Below are 24958 nucleotides of genomic sequence, written 5' to 3'. Positions count from 1 at the left end.
ATATGGCTCTGGCCCACTGGGTAATAAAGTTTGTGATCCCGTCCCACATCAAAAAGGTTGGACACCCCTGCAGTAAGTGATCCAGCAACGAAGGCCCAGCTCAATAAGGTTTTATTCTTTTCCTACCGTAGTCTGAATACTGCAGCACTGTCCCCTCCCCACAGAAAAACGCCTTGTCATGTTATACTGAGGACAACCCCCAACCCTCTGGAGCACAAGACCCCCATGGGGGAGGGGGTTAGCCCCACCCTCTGCAACGTCACAGCGGGAGGTTCTGATTGGCCCAACCCTTCTCTCTCCTCCCCCACGCCTGGCTCATGCGCCGCGACGGTCTAAGCCACGTGGGCGGTGCCTTCGGGTCGTCTGTGGAGGGCTCCGCAGCCCAAAGCGGTTGAATCAAGTCATAGCACTAATATGGGAAGGACCGGGCAGGCGGTCCCTTTAAAAGTAGCCTTGAAAGGGTAGCGGCTGCATCACTAAGCCAAGCGGTCTTGACTCCTTCTGCCCGATGGGGGGGAAAAGAAGAGGTGCGCGCATGCGCTCTCCACCTCCGTCGCGGGCAGAATTGCGTCCCGCCTTCCTATTGGTCCCTTCCGTTCCCCCCTCCTTCTAGCCAGCCCTTCCCAGCCGGCTGGCAAGTTGGGGTTTGTAGTGTCCTGTGATTGGCCGAGCCGGTGCCTGCGCTCTGCACCGCTGGGTTTCGGGCAAGGAGTCGCCGCCGGCCGCGCGCTGCGCTCGTTTGTTCTCCTCCCCTCCGCTTGCATCATGGCGGCTGCCGCCGAAGAGCCGTTTCCTTTCCATGGGCTGCTGCCCAAGAAGGAGACTGGCGCCGCCTCCTTCCTCTGCCGCTACCCGGAGTACGACGGGCGCGGCGTGCTGCTGGCTGTGCTCGACACCGGCGTCGACCCGGGCGCCCCGGGCATGCAGGTGGGCAACGGCGGGGGCGGCTGGGCCTGCCGTGTGTGTGAGGGAAGCGTCTCGCGGCGGGGAGGGGCTGGCTCGGGTGTCCACGGGGAGCTCCCAGCAGGCGCCTTGCATCTCTTCCCACCTCAACCCCTCGGCGTGGGGAGGCGGCGGCGGGGGGGGGTTAACCTCTGATTCATTCCCTCCTTGCCGGGGCAAGCTGCTTCGGTGGCGCCTGCGCCTAGAGCGGACAGGTTGGGGGGATTACCTGAGTGCTTAAGGCAGGCAGGCAAGCGAGGGTCTTCAGGTAGATGTGATGTCTTTTATTAGACTAAGATGTGACAAAGGGGCAGGGGGATGGCTGGATGGATGGGCACAATAGACTTTCAAGCATTCCTTGCTCCACTTGGTTTTGTTTGTAGTTATCCTGGCCTGAGAGTTCCTGCTCTGAGTGCTTTGAGCCTGGCCCTGAGCTCTAGGGCTTGGCGCCTTCTGAGCACTTCCCTCTGCAGCCTTCAGTTTCTAACTTGCTTTCTTGCGCACGTGTCTGTGTGTGCATGCCTGTCTGCCTATCTGTTCATCTGTGATTTGTGCACACTCACATACAGTGTGTGGATGCAGTGCAGCTGGGTTTTTTCAAATAGAGATGGGTGTGGGGATGCAAGGCGAGTGGGTTTTGTGTGTGTGTGTGCTTGCTCATACGTCTGTGCATGTATGCGCACACATGCTGAGTAGCGACTGGATGCAGTGTGCATCTCTAGCTGGATCCGGCAGCAGGTGTGATGGACGCTGAGAAGGAGTTTGGAGAAAGGCAGCGGTTTTACAGGAAGGTTAAAGGAGAGTATAGTTAACTGTGGCAAGGATGCTTGGATGAGAAGTGGACAAGCTAATGTCAGTAGCATATCAAAAGGGGGGGGGCTGCTATAGGAGAAGATGGGACTGTAGCTGAGGGGCAGCAATTATTTGGGTCTGCATGCCACATAGGCTGTTCTGGGGAGCTGCCGTAGGCCAGTCAGTACCCTCTCCCTGCCCCGCCCCATGCAACAGCCCAGAGTCCCTGTGGCCCTAGCCTGCCCTGCACCTGGTCTGGACTGCCTGCCCATGCTGAGCAGTGGCAGCGGCTGGGCAGAAGCTGCTGCTCGGCATCGGGGGGAAGTGGTCATCTCTCCCTTTGCCGCTGTTAGGCCCTTCTTGCTGCAGTGTCTGAAGCCTGTGTCCAGGTTGCCCAATGACTCCTCTCCCCCACCGTCACAGCTGCCTCTGGGCTGCCTAGCAGGGCAGCAGTGGCAGTGCAGAGGAGCGCTGCCTGGGCTGTCTAGAAAGGCAGTCCAGCTGTGGAGCTATCGCAAGCCCAGGGGGTGGTGGGATGCACTATTGGCCAGACAGCACTTGGGCCAGACCAAGAGACCTGTTGTGGGCCATATTTTGCCAACCCCTGCTGTAGATAGAGCAGTGCAGAGGTTTGGAGGGGCCTGAAAAAGTTTGAACCTCTTGAAATGGGGCAAAGCAGGCCAGTGGTGAAGGAGTAGATGGTCAGAATGTGTCTGTTTGGAATGAAGTGAAAGGGAATGTTGTCTTGTTACACAGGCTTTTGTTTTACCTAAAGTGCAAGAAAAGCCAAAGCAGGTTCCTCCAAACTACATGCTGATTTATTGGGATGTTGGAGATCAGGCAACAAGAGCAGCTACATACAGCAGAGAATACAAACATACTTACTGATGGGGGTGAGGTCTCAGGGTCCTCAGAATCAATCCTCAGGGTTTGAGGCAAGTTCTACATTCCCACCCCTCTGCCTTTGTATGGGGGAGTTTTATACAGTTCAGGTTCAGATTTCTGTGTTCCTGCCCATTCCTCTGAGATAAAGATCTCTTGGCCACTTCAGTAGGGAGCAGGGAAACTGAGTCATGGCCTGTGACCATTGTTCTTTCCTAGGGTTGCCTTATTAGCATTGCACTATGCAATTCAACTTTCTTGAAACACTCCCTTGCAATCTGCTTCTTGCATGCTAATTGTAGTTATTCAGTCTGAACTGCTTCTGGGATCAGTGTACCTATGCAGAGGAGTGTAGGAACTCCGGAACTTCAAAAAGGGGTGAGAGATGTTCAGGACTCACTGACAGTCTGGGTTTCAGGAAAACCAGAAAGAAAGAGTTTGGTATAGTCAAAACAAAGTTTGTGAGGGTCTGTAGGAGTTATAAGTTGAATCTCAGGTTACAAATGTGCACAGTGTGGAGATTTGGTTCTTTTAATGGCAGAGCAAAGTAGTAGGGAGTTTTGGAGGAAAGACTCATTATGTCTTTTTATGAAGGCGGTGGTAAATTCAGGGAGGAACTGTCCTGGAGCTATTGACAAGTTGGTCAGGAATAGAAATGTCTAAATGTGATGCATGAAATTGTGAGCAGATCTAATTAGAGAAAGAAAGGGTATAATAAGAAAAAAGGACTGGGCAAAGGTTGCAGTGCTTTGGGAACTTCATGGAGTAGATGTGAGAACAGACCAAAAAAAGAACTGAAAGAATGACCACACAGAGAAAACGGAGGGGGGAGAAGGGTGGGATATTAAGAAGGATGGTGTAACCGTGTTAAAAACAGACTAGGGATTAGGATGGGTGGAGACTGTGATTTGACAGGAAGCTACTTTAAAGCAGGGGTGTGAAGGTCATCCAAACCTACAGGCTGCTTGAGTTGTTTTTGGCTGGTCCTTGGGCCAGGTCTGGATGTAGCATGTGCCCTGGACCAGCAGTCTACAGACTCTGTGCAGTGCATGGGGTTGATCTGATGACACATGATTCTAATTGAGGACCCATGGGTAATACCAGAGGCTGTGTCATAGGGTTCCATAGGCTGTACCTTTGATATCCTTCCTTTAAAGAAGTGATTCTCAACCAGGGTGCCACAAGATTCTTTTATGGATGAAGTAGGGTGCTGCATAGTATAGCACTGTTAGATGTGCAAGCTCCTAGATGTTTTTGGTGCCCAGAACCATATAATGTTTAGGCTGCATGCTCAGGAAAATTAAATGGGCTTAATATTATTATTATTATTTCTTTTGTTCTACTGAAGGATGTCAGGCAATGTATATTGTGCTACATCTAAAAGAGAGTCTGATTCTAGTATATTTTATTTGGTTTACAAGGGTTTAATTTTTTCCTATTAGTTGTGAAGAATTAAGTTTCCTGAAACAAAGCTTGACTTAATCTCATCATGTTGTCTTTCACTTTTGCAGCTGTTGCTCGTTTTAAAGTCCTGTGTGTCTGCTTCCCTTGCAGCAGTGGGGTTTTTTTCATTGGCAACTCTGGATAAATACTCATTTTTATCAACCATAATTCAAAAACAATTCACTTGACTGAAACTTCAGGATGTGTGGGTACTTAAATTGGGTGACCGCATAATTCTGTTGTTGTGCCCTTTGCTTCTCTATCCCATCTTCTCTCTGTTGTTAGGTTGCTTATTTTGTTATGTTTCAGTGCAGAAACCATACCATTCAGTGCAGGACCATACCATTTAGCAAGTTTGTTTTATAAAGTGTCAAGTATGCTTTTAGCTGCTGTCACTTCATAAACTTGCAGTTTTTCCCACTAGAAACTGCATTTGGCCAAAGTAGTCAATTTGATCAGATTTCTTTTTAAATAAAACAGTCTATGCAAAAAAGTTTTGTTGTTGAATATTGTCTTAGCTTTTATGATGTAATAAAAGAGCTTAAGCTATATTTTTTTTCTGTTGAAATCAGTCAAGCCCGATGGATTGACACGAGTATGTCCAGTCATGCTTTAAATCAGACTTCAGATTGAGATAATTTAAGAGTAGACTATCCAGCTCCACTCCTGTTACATGCAGAACTTCTTGATGTCAGAGTAATTTTTAAATCCTTGATTTAAATTAATTTATAAAAATTATTTAAATTAGTTTCAAAAAGCCCCAGCTAATCTGAAAAATATATGCTGTTGCAACTTTAAAATAAATAATAAACAACAGTTTTTTTCTTTCTCACCGCTGGTCGCTTATTTCATCTGAATTTTACTAAACTACTATTGTCTAAATACAGTACAAAAATAGTCATTCTGATGTTTTTCCTTCTAAATCCAAAATGGCACAAAATACTTGTAACTATGTCACAAATTGCTTCTTGTTTTAGCACAAGTAAATTGTTTCGGATTTCAGTACTTTGCCATAAACAAAATTACTGACATTTATTTTGACATCAGTTCTGAAACCAATCAATAGATATTATGTAATCCAATATTAAAACAGTCCATAATAAAAGTAAGTTTTATTATTTAGATTAGTTGGTGTTGCTTTCAGAATTAAAGTTCTTGATTATACTTGGCTTGTGCCAGCCAAAATCTTTTTCACGTAATTATGAAATGTGAAGCATCTGTCTGGGACATAAACAAAAGGGACGAAATCTGGGATCTTTGGATATGGAACTCTGTATCCAATATTGGACCGGTGTTCATTGGCTCAAAGACACTACAGGTCCTTACTTATTGGATCCTCAAGTGAAGGGTAGAACTCGGATCAGCTTACAGTAAAGAAACAGTTCCAGACAGGATTCCTCAAACAATGCCCCAAACCCGAGAGCTCTCGCTCTCTGCTCCTCCAACCACTAGCTCCCTGGCTATATCTGCATGCATCTGCACTAGTTTCAACCACACCTCCCAACAATTTATTCATAGAAACCTGTCTTCAGCATAAACCTCTTGTACCTGTTTTGGAACATTTGTTGATTTTTCTGAGAGTGAAAACTTGCACATGTAAACATTAATTGCAGATACCAAACAGTAACAGAGAGTTGAAGTCTGCTTATAATGATTTTTTAAAACCATTTTTTGCCATTATATAGCTGCAGTTCAGTAAATGTTATGTTCAATTGCTAAAACTGTTGAAGATTAAATTTGTTATGTAGAAACAAAACATATTACTGTTAGCTTTAGCATTTGGAGCAGTTCTTTAGGCAGCCTTTTCAAAGTAAAATATGTTAGTTTCTGCTAAATGGGAGTTACTTTTTGTGGTACTTGTCACAGATGTTTGTTGTATTTCAGTGTAATCTTGATTAAATGTTTATAGAACTACTGTAACCTATAAAAATTCTCAGCTTTAGTATTGCATGAGAATGCACAAGTATCCTTTTGTTTGGAAGCTGTTGAAGTGATTGTTTGTAACAGGGCTGGGCAATTATTTCAGCTGGAGCACTGCTTAATGAGTTTTGGTGAGGTGTCAAGGGCCACAAGGGTAGCCCTGCCCCTTGACAGGTGCCCCACCCCTTGTTGCCGTTTTGGAACTAGAAGTCCTGCCCCTAACCTTTGCCACTGGAAGTCCCTCCCCTTGTCCCAGAAGTACTCCGTTTGGGAGCAGGGTTGCCATCTTGAAACTGGAAAAAAAAAAACCCCAAATCATATACTAAAGAAATCAAACATCTACTATAACTTATTTTTCTTAAATTAAAATATTTTTCTCCTGATTTTATGTGTGTTTGCATTGTGTATCTAGAAGCAGTTGCATAGTAACTTAAAATACATTCTTACTCATGTATATTGTGTCTCACCGGCTGGGGCTCAGGGACTGGGCTACTTAATGCCCTTCTCTTACAAGGCAGCCTTCCCCTGGAGAGGCTATTCTAGAGGGCCTCTAAGCCTGGCTCTGGTGCCTACCTAGAGTGCTCCCCAACCCCCAAATCTTTCTATCTCTCCCATGCTGCTACTGCCCTCCCCCCCAGTGGCTTCTGGGACCAGGAGCCCCCCACAGGCTGGGGCCACATGTCCCAGCACTGGTGCAGGCATATGGCAGGGATACAGGGTGGCAGTTGCCCCTGCAGCCACAGCTCCCACCAGCAGGTCTTGTCCCTTCCCATGTGGCCAGCTGGACGTGCAGGTTGTGTGATTGGTATAGGGTTTGTGGGGGGGTGATGCTTGTGGTGGGGGTATAGGGCTTATGCAGGGGTTTGGTCTTTGTCATTGGGTATGTGGGTGAGGGCATTGTCAGGGTGGTTTGAGGGTGTGGGGCTTATGGGTGCATTGTGGGAGATTTTGTGGGTGGGGGGGAGGCTGTGTGGGTATGTGGAGGGCTGCCCAGGAGTGGTGGGTCCCCCCACCTACTCTCCACAGGGTGTACAGCCCCCTGCAGCAGCGGCTGTTTGGAGCACTTGAGACCTGCTGTTGGTAGAGCCTTGGCCGCCTCAGACCCAGTGCTGTCTGTGCTGAATAATTGCAGGCCCAGCCCAGCCTGGCCTGGGGTCATGTGCCTTCGGATGGCACCAGGCCACTGTGCCTGTCACTTGGGGTCTTGGCACTGCACACGGGCCTTGCATCGGGCTGGGCTGGGTCCTGCCTCCAAGTGACCCACACACCATTGGGCTGGGTTGGCTCCATGGAGGCAGGACACAGCCTGATGTACAGCCTCTACGTGCTGTGCCGGGACCCCAGCTAACAGCCAGAGCAGGCTGGTGCTTCATGAAGGCGCATGGCCCTGGGCCAGGCTGGGCCAGCAATATGCAGCACAGGCGGTGCTGGGTTTGAGACGGCTGGGTTTGTGCCGTGTGTGGGGGGTACTCTGCCAGCTGTGGGCCCTGAGCGCTTGACAGCCAATGCTGCTGCAGGGAGGCTGTATGCCCTTTGAGTGCCAGGTGGAGGACCCCTCCCCTGAGCTCCTCCACACCCAAACACAGCCTCTTCCACACCCACAATCCTCCCCCACCCCCACATTCCTACTTAGCTAGGACAGTGTCTGGGACCAGGTCATGCTGCAGCCTTGCCCCACTCCTATTTGCCCCCAGAATGCTGTGATAATGTGCTGGGGTAGCCATAGAGACACTCTGGCCAGATGCATGCCTTGCCCTACCTTTTTCTGCACATTTTTGTTTGATACTTGGGTTTCTAGCTGGCAAATTTAGATCCCATGCTGCAAATATGCACTGCAAGGAACACTTTTTTGTTCCCAGTGTGCCTTTGAGATGCTGCAGCAGGCGCATGTGTGCTCATCTGGACATGCCCTAAGAGTGTTTTGATAAATTCTGTTTTTAATTCAGTCCATTGTTTTGCTGAGCTGTTCTTTCCATTCTTATATCTTTGGATCATAGAAGAAACCTTGCTATATTGCCATATAATGGGGTGACCAAACCATGGTTTGCAAGCCACATGCAGTTCCATGGCAGCTTAAACACAACTGCAGAACAAAGTCATTCAACCACAGATTATTATTTAAGCTAGAGGATGATGTGCCTATCTTGACTCTGGGGCACATTAATCTTAAGTTTTGTGTTCTGAGGCTCATGGTTATGCCAGTATTCTTGTGCTGGAAATGGCTTAGAAATTTGGCTGACTGTATTATATAATATATGCCATAATTTATATAATATATGCCATAATCTAATTCTATCTGGATATCTGTGGTATCTTTTTATTGTATTTATTTTTTTTAGGTTCAACCTTATCACTTTTCTTTTGAAGGTTTCTAGTATCTCCTTTACCTTTCTAACCTTCTCCCTAAAGTTATGCAACACATCTTTTTTCGTGGAGGGTTGGAAGTGACAACCTGTAAAGCCTGGTAAAGTTGGTTGCTTTTCATGTAGTTTGAGGTGGGAACATGGGAAAGTATGAATGCTCTGTTCAGCCAGTGAGTTTGCCTCCTGCCTTGGAAAGAATTCACTCCTTCCATAGTGTTTATTTAGTGGGTTTCTAACAATATAAACAACTTCTTAACAGCAGTTGAATGTGACAGGATATTCATATTCTCATTTATTTTTGAAACATAAAGAAATCAAGCTTGTAACTGCATACTGCTTGGGATGTAAATCCCAGGTTATCCTTCTCCCTTAATGATTTGTATTTGTTCCTTTTCATTTCATTTTGTGTCCTTTATTGTTTTCCCGGGGATGATTCCTGTACTGCTGCAAGATGAGGGAGGAACAGTAGTATGGAATGTAATGTGTACTATTCTATTTTGTTTTTTTTCTCTGTTAGTTTTTTAAAGTTTGGAAGGAAAAGGGTGGCTTAGCCAGGTGAAGATATTCCTCAGAAATACAAGTGGTGTTTTTTAGGTAGTTAAAAAACATGTAAAATTTTGATCCTGCATTGATTTTAGGCCTGTGAGCATTATTAATGTAATCTTTCCTTTTTCTTGCCTCTTAGACATTGTTTTTCAGAAATCAGATAATTTTTATACATGGCTAACAGCATTGAAATGCAGTCCTCATCTCCACATGAATCTGCAACCATAATGTTAACATAATTCTGTGCTGTTTTGTTTGTATGTGTGTGAATAAAATGCAGGCTTGCCTAAAATGTGTAGGTCAGTGTATTTTAAAAAAAAGTATAACAATGAAGGTGTCAGGTTTGCTGTTGGAAGTGTCACTGACAGAATCTGGTTATCTTCAATTTCAAGTGATTATTTGTTTGTTTTCAGATTACAACTGATGGGAAACCCAAGATAGCTGACATTATTGATACAACAGGCAGTGGTGATGTAAACACTTCCACGGTAGTAGAACCCAAAGATGGGGAAATTGTAGGTCTTTCTGGAAGAACTCTAAAGGTAAAGGTTTCTATAGTATCATTGTATGGGGTTTTCTTTACTGTTGCTGGATTCAACGTCCCTCTTCCATCCTTTTTGTTTTTCTGCATCAGGTATCACCTTCTAAGCCCCACCCCAAACTAGTATAGCATTTGCTGACCATTGTGTTAACTAACATAACATTTGCTGACCATTATGGTGTTGATTTTGCTTGTATGTTATGTTTATCTTGTCTATTTATGCTTTAAGTTCTGTGGGTCAGAGGCTGCTGATCACTGGGTGTTTTCAGTATTAAAACACACTTAATGTTGGTTATTTGATTGGTCCTTTAGGAATTTTTAAAATGACAAATCCAATATTTTAAACTTAGTTTTGAAAGACGGATCAGCAGAACATCATGATACCTTTAGAAATATCCCAAAATATGTGCGATCATGTGAAATATACTAATATTTGTGGAGACTAGCTTTATAAAATATATCAGATTAAAACTTGACATCCGGAGACAAGAGTCTGATTAGGTAACTGATGGTTCTAGTTACAAAAATTGCATTTTCTTGCTGTTAAGACCCCAAAGGTCTGAAAATGGTTTAGAACAGGTGACCAACCTGTGGTATGAGTGCCACAGGTTGCATGGGTAGCTTCTGCCTGTGACAGGGGAAATGGATTGGAATAGGTCATGGGACTTATTTTGTGGCATGCTTCCCAAAAAGGGTGGATACCACTGGTTTAGAAGACAGCTGAGGTGGTAAGTCTTGTGAACAACTATTGCTTTTGTTATTAATAGTCTTTATGAGGACTGATTTTTGACAGGTTAATGAGATGGAAGTTCTAACTTTACCTTTTTACAATATTTGAACTCCTCCATGGTGTCAGTCTTTTTATGATTGTATATGCGAGAATATAGTCCTCTGTCCTAATTGATCTGATAGATACAGGGTCAGCAAACTTGGTCTGAAAGCCCAGCAATAGCAGAAGGTAAAGCTCTACTTTTACCTCAGGCATGTCAGCATCTAATATAGGAAGTAGAATTGCCTACAATAATGATTAAAAGAAACCAGAACAAAATACTGCTTCGGCAATGTATTCTAGAGCTGGTACAAGTGGCCAGCTCTGTAAAATGATAGTTCAGTTTCTACCACCATAAAACTCCTGTATAGAGGTTTTCAATATGGTGCCACATGTATTAATACTCATTTCCTTGGAATGGGATTATGATTGCCACCTAATCTCGCAAAACCTGTTGGTTATTGCCACTTGAATACAGTGACGGATCCGAACCATTACAAATATATTTAGCTGTGTCATTTTATATAATACTTTAGCATTTGGTAGACATTTAGCATTGCTTTTTGAGTTTGACTATATATTTATATTTAGTGAGCCTGTCTTTATTTTGGAGACTTATTTGTTTGCTCTAGATTCCAACAAGCTGGATAAATCCTTCAGGCAAGTACCACATTGGCATGAAAAATGGCTATGATGTCTACCCTAAAGCTCTTAAGGAGAGGATTCAGGTAATGTTACCCTTTTGTTTCTGTTGTATGTATTCATATTTTATTGATTTATTCCCTTTTATAATAAAACCTTTTTTATTTTTTTATTTTATTTTTTTAAATTATGGCTTTAAACAACTTATGTAACATGATTTGTTTTGTATGTAGTTCTTTATGTACTAAATCATCTATGAATCATTTGGCAACTCTGCATGTGCAAAGTACTAATATTGTTATATTTTAGTGAAAAAATCTTAGCTTTTTTTCTTTTACAGAAAGAACGCAAGGAAAAACTCTGGGATCCTTTTCACAGACTACTTCTAGCAGAAGCTTGTAGAAAACTAGATGAATTTGATGCTGTTCATAGCTCTCCTTCACAAGTTTGTACTATTTATTTTAAAAACTGTCATGGTTCATAGTTTGCAAATGAAGAATAAGAGACCTAGTAAGATTATTCTAGTACACAATTTTATTTTTATATTTTTATTCTTTTGTTGGGTAGTAGAAAATATATATAAATACTTCTGTGGCTTTGAATACTCTCACTTTGTTCTATATCACTTTTTCCAGTAAAGTGGTTTCATTTTCTGTATTGTCTCCTGATAGATTTTGTGATCTGTGATGATTTCAGTAGAAAAAATTGAAAATATTTTCCTTTCATGAAAGCTGCATGTTATCGTAAAGTGACAGGCAGTTCACTAAGGGTTTAGACCAGTGGCTCCCAACCTCAGGTTATGACCAAAATCAGGGTCGTGGGGAGGTCTGCCCCTCTCACCTGCAGGGCTGTCCCTGGTGCATGGTCCACATGGCTCTCGTTGCTACTGCCTTCCACAATCCTGGCCTGGCCTGGGGTCTGCTAGTGCTGCCAGGCTTCAGTGAAGTGGAGGCAGGGGTTGTGACCCAGATTTAGGATCGCAGCAAAAAAAAACGTTGGGAGCCACTGGTTTAAACTGTTGTAACAGTCCTATACTTTATTGATTTCAGTTGTTAAAGTATAATAGCTAAATCCCTCTGCTGCTGTAGAGACACTGTTTTAGCTTTAACTCTCTTATTCAGAATTACATTTTCAGGGGTTACTTACACTGTATGCTTTCATAGCAGTTTAACTGTTACAACTGGAATGTAGTCTTGAGTGGCAGCTCTTTTTCCCCTTAGTAGTTGGGGTCTACTTAAGTTGCTGCTAGCAAAACCAATTTTACAGCCTTTTTGAATTGAGCCCGCTCCACACTGCTGATTGTTGAGTGGGCTGTCTGTTATGCAGTCCCACGCCTCTCCACTGATTGACGAAGAGGGGCCAGGTCATGCGCTGGGCAGCCCTCAGCCAGTTGGGGGTGGTTCAGCCTTTACACCAGTTGGCCCCCCCTCCCGCCCCACAGGCTGTAAGGCCAGGTCACAGTGAGCAAGAGGACTGCCTCTTTTAAACTTCATGGAGAATGCCCAATTTTTTGGATTTATTAAAGTTTCTGAAAGTTATCCTCAGCCCTGAGTGCTCTGAGCTCTTTGGAGCACTTGTGAATCATCTTTGTTAATGACGACTCTGAATGGTTTGTTACCTTTTTTTATATCCCTAAATTGATTCACAAGCATGAATAAAATAACTTAAGTAAATGCATTTCTACTTTACACTGCCTGCCCTGTCCTCAGACTACCCTAGAAATATGGGTAGTCACTACTGAAGACAGTGTACCCTAAGCTTTCAAACATTACTTGTTCATATCTTTTATAATACTTATAAGTTCCTTAAGAAGCGGTGATACAAGTACTGTCATCTTTCTTACTTTAAATTTGCTCTAAAGACCTCTTTAAAAGTAAGACACTATTAAAACTGGTAATCTGGGCTAAAAACTAGACTTAACAATTTTCAGTGGTTTGTAAATTGTGCCTGCATCCTGAGTTCCTATAAAATAATATAAAATAGTTACTGCAAATTGGTCTCTTTTGTTCTTAGATCCAGCCAAGGTACTGTACAATAATTATGTCAACAGAAATGGGTATATTGGCTTTGTTAGAAGAATATATTTAGCATGAATATAACAGCATATGATCTACTGAAGAATAATATTAGTAGCACCTTTTTTAAATACATCCATGTGTCAGGAGACAGGAGCGTTCCCAGTAATTGAATTAACTAATAAACAGCGCTAAAATGATAAGCCTTTCACCTTGTGAAAATATGTGGTTCATGTTACTTAAAAAAATAAAAATAATGATATGTTATGCTTTCTCTTCTTTTTCCAGGTAAATAAACTACAGAAGGAGGAGCTTCAAAGTCACATAGAACTGTTGAATTCTTTTGAGAAAAAATACAGTGATCCTGGTCCTGTCTATGACTGCTTAGTGTGGCATGATGGTGATACCTGGAGGTAAATGCTCAAGATTTTGCTCCATTATAAAATAACTTGCTTGTGCATATAAATCACTGAATCTCTGAGTTTTGGATTGCTGGAAAATAGAGGAACTTATTATATGTCATTTTTTTAAAGAACACTTCCAAAACAAGCTTGTAAAGAGGATCATAGAAAAGCTTGCTAATGTAGCCATTATGTAGGTTCTGATCCTGCATCATGATCTTGTAATTTGGTCATCAGGCCTGTGCAGAGTTCTGGTGAAGTATTTGGACCAAAGTAAGTGCAGTTTCAGTAGTAGTTTAATGTTCTTCTATTGCCCAAGAATGCATTAAAGTGTCTTGTCTTGCTGTTCTTGGGTGTATAAATTGCTAGTTATTTGTATGTAATTATTGGGGATCCTGGTTTTCTCTGTTTAAACATCACAGATTCTCTGATTAAAACCCCCTAAATGGACAATTAAAATTAAATGCCATATTATAGTATAGTACAGTATAATCAATCGAGCACAACGTGTTACTGATATATTTACAATTTTAAAGCAACTTTGGAAGCCTGCCAGTGTCTCGATCAATAAATTCTAAATACCTGTAAATGTTGGTATTTGATTTTGCACTTTTTAACATGGAAAATCAGAGCTCTCACTCCCCCTTCACTCACTAGGGTCCCAGGCTCCTCACTCCCAAGCCACAACTACCTTCCCCCCCTAGCCGCCAAGGCTACAGGGCCAGGGACCCAGGTCCGCAGCCCTCTATCCCTGCACAGCGCCTGAGTCCTGGCTTCCCCCCATGGGAGATAACAGCTGCTGTGGCCCAAGCGGGCAGCAGAGTGTGGAGTCCGGCTCCCCTTCTCCCACAGGTGGCACAGCTGGAGTGGAGCCTATGGGAGAGATGGATGCAGGCTGCCTGCTGCAGGATCAAGCTTCATGCCCTGCTGTCCTTCCCGCAGACCTTCCACAGCCCAGAGGGTGGGACCTGGCATGGCAAGTCAGAGTAGGGTCAGGTGGAGAAGCTCCTTGCTACTGCAAGCCCCATGCTGCCCTGGCAAAGCAGCCGCTGCTCACCTGGCAGCTGTGAGGGGCCCAAGCCCGCAGCGCTACCCCTGCTGCTGTCAGGCAGGTAGGAGGCACTTTGACAAAGTGGCGCAGGGTTGCAGTGCCGAGACGCTTTCCTGCCTGGCCTTGCTCTGCCCTCTATTCTGGGTCTTGCTTGCTGGGCTGTGGAGGCCCCAAAGGGAAGGCAGCAGTGTGAGCCTGCAATGGACAGACCACACCCACCCCACGCACAGATCTGGGAGGGGGCACATGCCCCCCATGGTCCCTCCAGGAGTGCATGCAAAAGCAAGAGCCAGCCCCACCCTCTTTGCCCCCTGAACAAGCCACCCGCAGCCCTGTCCTGCTCTCTGTTGGGGCCCTGCGGCCACGCATTCTGACCCTTGGCCCCAAGCCCCCATGCGCTGCCCAGCTGATCAACAGTTCCAGCCCTGCCCAGCTCCCTCCCTCCCTATGGGGGCCTCAATTTCCTCCTCTTTTCCCTCCCCCTTTCCCCAGGGAGGTGTTTTCCAGGGTGCCCGGCAGCCGTGTGCATGGATATGTGCCTGGCGGCTCTCCTTCTGCTTCCACCTGTTCTTTTGCAGGCTGGAACTCTGCCAGCCTGCAGAGAGCTCTTTGTAAAAGTGGAAGATCTGAGTGTTTCTCTGCTAAAATGAGAAATCCATATTTTTCTCAGTGAAAAGGGAAAATTTGTGTTTTTCTGTGAGAAAAGGAAAACCCAGATCCCTGGTAATTACCCATTAGTGACACGCATTGGAATTTGTGAAGACTGTTCATTCAACACTTCTTTTGTAGGTAATGTATTTTCCACAATGACCAGCACTACAAGTGTTTGAAGTTAGGATCTTAAATCAGTATTAGGCCATGTGAGTGAAGTGACTTGACTTTTTCTCCCTGGGCTGCTGAGTAAAAAATACAAATCCTTAAGTCAACTGGATGCAGCACTTATGGAAAATTAAACTGTTACTCTAGATGCCTTCATGATTTAGAAGCTTTACCTTGAGCATCCAGGTTTGAAAATTCTAACTATAGTCACTTATAAACAAATATGCAACTAAAAAGCCCTTCTACTAGCTTCTGTAATTTTAAATGGAAAGGAAACAATTGAAGTCTTGCTGTGCACAGATTTATCTTGTATATTTTGACACTCTTCTGTATTGCCAGAGCCTGCATAGATTCAAGTGAATGTGGGGACCTAACAAACTGCACTGTGTTGAGGACCTACAGAGAGTCACAAGAATATGGATCTTTTGGAACATCAGAGATGTTAAACTACTCTATTAATATATATGAAGAAGGAAACCTACTTTCTATTGTGACAAGTGGAGGTAATTTTTAATTGGTAAAAAGAAAAAATTCTCAGTATATCAGTAAGCAGAAATAGTATCACTTTTTTTCTTTCCCCACAAAGTAAGATAGGCTTCATTTTCCAAATATCCTATATCAAAATATGCCCACCCATTTTTTTTTCATTTAATTAGCAAAACATCTGTTAGATTGCTCCTTATGGGGGAGGAACAATTTAAGTCAAGGCGCTTAAAATCTCTAAAAAATCATAAATTGAAATCAATGTAGTTGTGTGAAATTAAAATGAAAATGCATGCTATTGACCCCTCATACATGTGTTAAAATATTGTTCTTGATATGTCATGTATTTAAATTTTACATAACCTTAAGCAAAACATAAATTTTTGAAATTACTATTATGACTGGAAACTAGCAAGTTATGAAAACTATTTCTGCATGTAACATTAAGCATTTGTATGAGAGGTTTTATCTTTTTTTTTGTTGTCTGTTATGTTTTGGGTTGGAGTTTTGTTTTTGTTGTTTGTGTTTGTGTTTTTGAGCATTGGGCTGAAATTTTATAAAGATCTATTTGCATCAATTCAAAATAAAATGGTTTTGTTTTTTAAGAAATGAGAAGTTAGCTTTTCAGTACATTTAATAGTTGTCGTGAACTGTTTATATATACACACCAGGCGAAGCTCCAAAACTAATACCTGTGTGACTTTTGAAGTCAGTAGGCTTAGCCTTGCTAACTAAGTCCTACTCAAATAACGAAGCTTCAGCCTAAACTGAGATAATATTTCTCTTGTTTCTACTTCCTTGGTGATGTTCTTTGTACAGTTTTGTGTTCTGTTGCTTATTTGAGTGCTAATTTATACATGTACCAGTGTCTGCAGAGAAGACCCAATCAGGGTGCGGGCCCAGGGCAAATCATCCTGTCCAGGGCCCCACCCCTGGACATGAGGAAGCTGATGGTGGATTCAGCAGTGGGGGGGTTGTGCCAAGAGGCAGGACATGAAGCCATCGGCAGTGTGCAGTTGCTGCAGGTGCTCTGGCTGGCTCCACGGGGCCCCGATTCACCCCACCCCGGGACAGGCCCAAGTGTGTGGAGAGCTCTGCATGCAAGAGTTACCTGGTCTCCAGCTGCCCACACCATGTGAAGTGATGCACGGGTATCTGGGAACCAAGGAGCTCCTTAATTGCTTGCTGCCCATGCTGCACATTTTGAAGCGCAACCCCTTGGCTACTTGTGCAAGGACAGTTAAAGTCACAATGTGCAGCTTAGTGCTGGGCTCCATGCCGTATATTCAAATTTTAAGTGCAATACAAACTAGCAGCAACAGTGTTCCTCATTAAATTGGGAACATCTTCATCACTGGTTTGCCATTTTACCATGCCACATATTGCCTGACCACATTACACTTTACAATTTATCACACATTTAATGCTAATCATCTGATAAATGCAGTGTCTGCTAGGGACCATATGTGTATAACCATTCATTTTAATGCAGTTTTTCCTCACTCTTCATGTGAATGAGTGTAAGAATTTATGGTCCTCTTTTTCAGCTTTTTTTTAACGTAGTTGTTCCTTCATGGCTTTCTCCAGAGGGTAATTTGGTTGTTTTCCCTTCCAGCCTGCAAGAGAATTTAAAGAACAGCTTCCATTGAAAGGCAACATCTAAATGAGTTTACCTGTGTATATATGTAACTTGGCTGTTGTTTTGATTTATGTTTAGACATCGTGAATCCAGTGTTCACATTTTCGTATAGTGACAGTTGGGACACTACTATTACAGCTTCAACCCTAACCTCATTTTGGTGCAGAATATAATTAGTAACATTACATTGTCATAATTCAAGAAAGCTTGCCTAAAAAGTTGCTTGTGTTCTTAACACTTTTTATCCCACGTTCATCTAATGCACCACTTTTTGTGATTTCAGTGTAAACTTAACACGTTATAATGATAAAACATTCTACAGGTTTTCCCTTGTATAACAAAACTTGTTTAAAAAGAGGTTAATCGCATTGCTGTTAGTTTTTCTATTAAGGTTAATATCACAGGAACAGACCTTTAGTTTTAATAAACATGTTTTATGATATTTTGCCATAACTTCTATCAAATAGAGCAAATCCAAGTAAAATACTATTTTCAGAGCAGTATGAAGATACTTTAAAGATAATGACTTGTACAATTCCAAGGTGGGTTGATTAGTGGAAGATGGCACTGTAATAGCTCAACAGGTAAATAAAATGGTAGAGACTTGATTCGCTTGTGGAGCCTAGCCATGATGGCAATAAGTGTGTCAGAAGGGGAGAAAGTTGTTTTGGAGGCCTAAAGCCAGCTGATCCAGCCTAACAGTGGGGTGACACAGGTAGTCTGACAAATGTGCTGATGTAGTGCAGTTCCAGTGGACCATTTGCTAGTGAGGCAGTAACATTATCTCTCTCCTCTGGATAAGCCCATGGTGTGCATCAGGTGCAGGAGGGGTTGAAAGGCAGAGGTCTGAAATGTTGTAGCTCTGGTTCCAGCCTTTGTGCTATTTTTTCTACTTATCTTCCAAACACATTATCAGTATCTTCCATCAATAGTTAGACTGCAATACCACACATTTCAAAAACGGTACTTTTTATAAGGAAAAAATATTTGGTGCACACCTACATGAAGAAATAGTAAATAGTACCAGCAAAGTTAAGCATGATGTGTGGATGGACTTGCAAACACAGATGTCCAGATTAAAATGAGGATTAATGCAGGATTTTTCCCATCCTGGTAGCTTCAGCATAAATCATTTACTTTGTTTATATTTAAATGGCTAAGCAAATGAAACTGATTTGAATTGTAAGTTAAGTGATGTTTCTATTGGACTCTGTTTAGCACATGCAACACTGTTTTATCTTTAATCTGTCTAGGAGCACATGGGACACATGTAGCTAGTATTGCTGCTGGATACTTTCCAGAAGAACCAGAAAGAAATGGAGTGGCTCCTGGAGCTCAGATTCTTGCCATCAAGATTGGTGATACAAGGCTAAGCACAATGGAAACTGGCACAGGCTTAATAAGAGCTGTAGGTCTTTTATTAACAGACAATTATGTTGCCTCCTTTAGCTAAGCATGTATAATATATCTTCTGGATGGTTAGTACAAATATAAGTTGAGATGTACCTGGACATTGCTAAATTAATTAATATTGTGTCATTTTCATGTGAGGGTTTATAGGCTTATTATGGGTTATTATTTTCTTGTGTACTATATAACCTAGAATATAATACACACCTTATTTTTGAGAGGCAGAATGAAGAAAGATTTTCCCCCTACCCCCTCTGAGTCAGGGTGTATAGAGTAGGGACAGAGTCTAATTTTTGGCTTCTACCCTCAACTACAACTGAAACCCTAGGTGCTGCTAAAGACTAATCTCCATGGGTGGATCTGTGATTTTGAAAAAAGCTAGAGTTTCAGGGGCTTTGAAATAGAAGAAGAGAAACCAGAAGCAGGTAACAGGCAGCAAAGTCGCCTTTGGAAAGGTTAGCTTGATTAGTGGAACATCAAGACCACTAAAAAGGAAATGTTATTAATGCCTGTACAGTTGAAGAGCAACGAGTCATGAAGTCAACGGATTCCCTTAGCTGCCTGAATGGTAATGCTACAACTACTGCACTGTGGAATAGGAGTCAAAACAGGATTTGACCATTTTTCCAGCCTACTCAGGTCATTCTGAATCCTGGTCAATCCTAACTCTATAAAGCATCTGCAACTCCACCCAGCTTGATCTTTTCCACAAACTTGCAACATGTGCACTTGATCTCATCTTTAAATCATTAATGAAGATAATGAACAATACCAGACCCAGGACAACCTTCTCAGGAACTCCACTTAATTTTTTCCAAATAGACATTGAACCATTGATAACTCATTAGATCATTGTACTCAACAAGTAGCTATGTATCCCACCCTACAGTCTAAATGAAAGTTCTGCATTTCCATACCTGGTTAATGGGAATGTCATGGGAGACCTGTGTCAAAAGCCATGCTAAACTCAAGGTATTCACTGCTTTTCCTCTCCCCACTCTTCTTAATCCACAGGGCCTGTCATTTTATCATGGGAGGAAAGCAGGTGGGTCAGGTGTCACTTGCTCTTGTTGAAGCCATGCTTCCTGATCACCTTGTTCTCCAAGTGCTTTACAACAGATTCCTTGAGGACCTACTCCATGATCTTTCCATGTGTAGAGAGGTCAGGCTGACTGGGGTAATTTTCCAGATCCTCCCCTTTTCCAGTCATCCAGGATCTTACTTGACTTCCAGAGTTTTCAAAGACTCAATGACTCAAACTGACTCAGGTAATTTAATCTGTACGCTAGCATGCATCCCATCTGGGCCTGCTGACTTGAAAGCACCTAGCCTTTCTATATGTTCTTCTATTGCTCCAGGATGTTTGTCTCTTTCCCTAGCTTTGCTGCCAACTGCACCCATCATCTGATAGCTGTTCCTATTTGTGAAAGCTGAAGTAAAAATGGGATTAAATACTTCAGTCTTATCTGCAACGTCATAACTAGATTTCCTTTTTCCATTTTTGTAAGAGGAAGACCATAGAAATTGTAGGTCCTTTACTTTTGACGTATTTGTAGGATCACTTTATCTCCTTATGTCCCTTGCTGGCTGTGTCTGAAATTGTGCCTTGGCCTTCCTGATTTTCTTTTTGCACACCCATGCAATGTTTTTCCTAGTACTATAAGTAAGTTTCTGCTTTTTTTGAGTTTCATCTCGTGGAAGAGATTACTGTCTAGCCAGGCTGGCCTCCTGTTGTACTTCCCTTTGTTCTATTTAATTGGAATCGTTTGTTCCTGTGTTCCTAAGAGGGCCTCCTTAAAGTACAACCAGCTCCCTTGAAATTCTTATCCTCTCAAACTTGCCTCCCAGCAGAGCCTTCCCACCAGTTCCCTGAATTTGTTAAAGTCTGCTTTTCTGAAATCCAGTGTCCTTATTGTTCTGCTCTCCTTCCTTCCTTCCTTCCTTCCTTCCTTCCTTCCTTCCTTCCTTCCCTTAGGATCTTGAACTTGTTACCTTCTACCTTTTACGTTCTGATCAGTAAGTCGAGAAGAGCTTCCCTCCTACTTGGTACCTCTTATCTGTATCAAAAAGTTATCCTTGACAGGATATTTGCTATACTGCTTGTGCATGGCTATATTTCCATCCCAGCAGATACCCTGATAATTAAAGTCCCCCATGAGAATCAAGTCCTGTGATTTTTTTATTTTTTTTTTTAAGTTTCTATATCTTTGTTTTAAAGAAGGCCTCATCATCCCCCTTCTCATCCTCATTTGGTGGCCTGTAGCAGATGCCCACAGTGATATCCCCCACCTGCTCTTCCCTCTGACGTTTACCCAGAAGCCTTCAACTGGCCTACCTTCCACTTTGTACTGCATCTTGGAACATGTGTTACCTCACCTTTTGTATATACAAGTCAACACGTCTTCCTTTATTCCTCCTGCCTGTCCTTCCTGAACCAGCTATATCCATCCATGAGAGTATTCCAGTCATGTCTCATTAACCCCAGTTAATGCTGTTTTTGTACTAGGACTGCCAATTCTGTCTCTTCCCCACACTTCTCATTTGTGTATAAAACATTTTGGGTATTGACCTGTTCCATCCTTTCCCTGAGAACACTGCTCAGGCTTCTGTTATTGCTTCCCATCACTAAGTTCTTATCCAGGTCTCAGACTATTTACTTACCTCTGGGTTTTTGTCTCCATTCACTAGTGAATCTAGTTTAAAGCTCTCCATCATTACTTAGATGGCTAGGAGATATCTGTGGTGGAAAAAGAGAAAGGGAGGTGGATAGAAATAAAAATACCATGTGGATGTTCTATAAAATTCTCTCTCAGCCTGCTATTTAGATGTCAGTAAAGGGTCATTTCACTTGAGTAATTGGATCACAAAGCAAAGGGAAAATTGAGCAGTGCTAGTTGCAAGCACTTAATGGCCCCAAAACATCTGTATTCTTGTGCTCTATATCAGAGGTTCCCAACTTTTTCCTATTGCATACCCCCTTCCAGATCTACCAACTGCCTATGTACACCCACCAGCATATGATTTATCAGTTGCCTGTGTACCCTTACCATGATAAATATAAATTATTTTACTAGAAAACAAATCTGCCGTTACAATTTCCCCCACGTAGTCCCCAGAGATGACTTGTGTACCCCTAGGGGTACTTGTACCACATTTTGTGAATCCTTTCTCTAGATCATATAATTTAGAAGTTGGTCCATTATGAGAGTATAGGGCTTCAAGTGTGTTTACTGGCTACAGAGAAAAAATATTTAGGTAGACTTGCACTTCAGTTTTAAATTACCTTAATGCTAATGGTTTTGTTTAAAGATTAATGAGGTGAAATAAATAGTTGTCATGGGTAAGCAGATGACCTCTGCCACCCTATAAATTATTATCTTTCATCAGTTTAAACTCTGTTTTTAACAGATGATAGAAGCAATAAAATATAAATGTGATCTCGTCAACTACAGCTATGGAGAAGCCACTCACTGGCCAAATTCTGGGTAAGTGCAGTAATTTTAATATAGAATTCCAGTTTTCTTCATGTTGAACCTGATTACAGATAGCATTTCACTTGGGTAGTAGCATGATCAGCAGTAGTAGATATTTAGAATTGTGAATCCAAAAAGGATGACAAAGCCGGTAGGGAAATACAGATTGCCTAAGCGAGGGACTAACAATAGAGGGATGGGGGTGAGGAGGGGAACGCAACTAGGTTACAGGAGATACAATGTTGGCCAACTAAGCCCAGGGGAAGGGGAAAGGTGAGGGAGGGAGTTTGCGATGCTGAGAGAGAAAGGAGATAGATGCACACAAACCCGTTACAGCGGTCTGCAATGGTGGAGGAAGTGGTTCAAAGAAAGTGTCTCAGTCTATAATAGAGTATCATCGTGGGGGTCCTCTTTGGGTGGAGCGGGGTTGTCCATCTACACGTGGATGATTAGTCAGCTAAGTCAACTTATTCAAATTACCAGTGCTAGTAGTAGGTGCACTGATAGGGGTTTTTTGGGGGGGTTTTGTGCTGATACTGATGGTCGATTTGTTAACAAGCCATATAGGCTGATACTGATCCAATTACTGATATGCAAGCCTGGTAAGTCTATTGTGGAGGAAGGAAGGACCATCCAGGGGGGTGGGAATCAAATCAAGGCCCCCATAGTGAGAGAGGGAGTGGAGCAGAGGCAGGCGCTGCCCAGCAGGGGCAGAGTGGAGCACAGGACAGAGCTGCAAGAGGCTTGTGGGGGGACAAGGGGAAGGGGGGAGCTCCCGCTGTTGCATGCATCTCCAGTGGAGGCAGGAGCATGTGCCCCCCTGGATCTTCACACAGGGTGAAGGCAGGTTGTTGCTGTGTGCTGGGTCTGGGGGGCAATGGCAGGCTTTTCTTGGTGTGGGGGGCTGGGCTGGGTGGAACAGGATAGGCGGCAGCAGTGGCACTGGGACAAGATTACAGGGGGAGCCATGGTGAATTTTAGGGTGGCTGTAACCCACCCTGTAGCCACCCTTTCCAGCATCGCCTCAGCCCACTCTGAGCACAGCCTTGACCTGGGCCCTGGCCCCCCCCCCCACCATGAAGAGCCTGGTATTGCCCCCAAATCCCCAGCCTGCAGTGGCAGCCCGCCTTTGCCCTGCATACGGATCCAAGGGCACATACCTTCCCTAGGGGTGCGCACAATGGTGGGAGCTGCCCCATTCTGTGCCCCACCCCAGCTGGGCAGTCCCAGCCCCACTTCCTCCCTCACTGTGGAGGCCTCAATCTGCCTTCCTTCCCCCCTGCCTCTTCTCCCCCACAAACTAACCGGCTGGATGCTGCTCTCCAAGCTGCCAGGCTGCATTCCTGGCCATGTGCATGCTGCAACTGTGCCTGCGTATGTGGCATGTATCAGTGACATCAGTCACATCAGCCAAGAAAAGCTGATTGCCAATAATATCAGTTTCCCTTTTATCAGTGCCAATACAATATGGACTGGTGTATCAGTGCATCTCTAGCTGGTAGTATTTTAAGACTCTGAGTCTCTTTGGGGAAAAAAAGTCTCTGCAATTTTATCTTTTTACAAAATGGAGTGCCTACAGAATCTTTTGCCTTGAGAATAAAGTTTCATTTTGCTGGCTAATTCATGGCCTTCTTTAAAATTGGAAAAGTTATAGTTTTTGGTCAATTTCTACCCTACATTTGCTTACCCTTCCAGGTTTGGTTGCTAGGCTAAGCAAAATTTGTAATTTATGGAAAGAAAAGATTAATATGAAATATTGGCCCTGTTAAAATAAATAGTAATGTAGTAATTGATAGCATGGGGGTCTGGATTAAAGCCATAGGAAGGAAATTGTGTTTTGTTGTTTAAATGACTTGTTTTCTATGCTTATTTTAGGAGAATTTGTGAAGTGATTAATGAAGCTGTATGGAAACACAATGTCATATATGTTTCAAGTGCAGGAAATAATGGTCCTTGCCTTTCTACAGTAGGATGCCCAGGTGGAACTACATCTAGTGTAATAGGTAAATAGTTTTTTAAAAGATGTCTGTGATATGTCCTTATTGTAATGAACCCCCATAGAACTGGGAGAAAAGTTCTTTTTAAAGAGAATTTGTATGCTGCATCATCATCGTTATTAAAAAAAACAAATAAACAAATGAAAACAGATTCTGCTTTTGGGATTGTTGAAAGCCAGGAGTAATATGTTGGTTATAAACATGGCCTGTTATACTGTACTCAGAGGAATACCCAAATAGCTGTCCTTTTAAACTCTATATTTGAATCACCTGGTTAACTGGTTTATATCGTGCATTGACTGAACCAGGTTAAGTTTAAACTTCTGGGTTCCAAATCTTTTTATATACATGTAGATGGAGGTCTTTGAACAAGTCACATAATTATTGCATTTATCCATGTATTTGTATGGCAAATGATTATTTGGTTTTTGTTATCAATTAGGACCTGATATCTAATCTGAGTGGGCAGTATGCTGTTTACTTGTAATGAGGAACTTTTTCTTCAGTCACCTTTGGCAGGATTTATACCATAAGTAACTAGACTGCTGTGTATCCAAAAAAATACAGGGTGCTTTCTAAGTTGTTTGGATTTGACACAACCTTTAATATACCCAGGGAAGGAAAGCCTTGCAGATGGTCAAAATTTATTAAAAGAAGTCTGTTAAGTGTGTCGTAAGTGCAGCTGTCTTTAAAAGGCATAACTTCACTCAGTGTTTTGGTTGTTTCTTTTAAAATGTAGCTTGTAGAAACAAAGTTGACTTTCATCCTAATTTATCTTATACAAAGTGTCTTGATTAGACTTGGAACAGACACTGAACATTCTGAAACAC

At 42.8% G+C, this 24958-nt stretch overlaps 1 protein-coding gene across 2 annotated transcripts in view; it reads left to right on the top strand.

Annotated features, from left to right (window-relative positions):
* Positions 1 to 427: 427 nt before the first annotated feature.
* The window catches only part of TPP2 (tripeptidyl peptidase 2), an 84450-nt gene continuing 59919 nt past the window's right edge, over positions 428 to 24958 (top strand). The window contains exons 1-9 of one of the 2 annotated variants that reach the window (XM_090022549.1): positions 428 to 927; positions 9302 to 9430; positions 10831 to 10926; positions 11181 to 11285; positions 13144 to 13268; positions 15466 to 15629; positions 18502 to 18656; positions 22067 to 22143; positions 24007 to 24134. In XM_090022549.1, coding sequence (XP_089878675.1) covers positions 766 to 927; positions 9302 to 9430; positions 10831 to 10926; positions 11181 to 11285; positions 13144 to 13268; positions 15466 to 15629; positions 18502 to 18656; positions 22067 to 22143; positions 24007 to 24134 — 1141 coding nt within the window. In that variant the 5' untranslated portion in view covers positions 428 to 765. The remainder of the gene's footprint in view (positions 928 to 9301; positions 9431 to 10830; positions 10927 to 11180; positions 11286 to 13143; positions 13269 to 15465; positions 15630 to 18501; positions 18657 to 22066; positions 22144 to 24006; positions 24135 to 24958) is intronic. The other variant, XM_090022556.1, reaches the window with a different exon arrangement.

The sequence above is a fragment of the Crocodylus siamensis genome, chromosome 1 (genome assembly GCF_052110815.1).
Source record: "Crocodylus siamensis isolate JL-2025a chromosome 1, ASM5211081v1, whole genome shotgun sequence".
NCBI lineage: Eukaryota > Metazoa > Chordata > Crocodylia > Crocodylidae > Crocodylus > Crocodylus siamensis.
The sequence above is the reverse complement of the archived record's forward strand: the minus strand, read 5'-3'. Positions and strand labels throughout refer to the sequence as shown.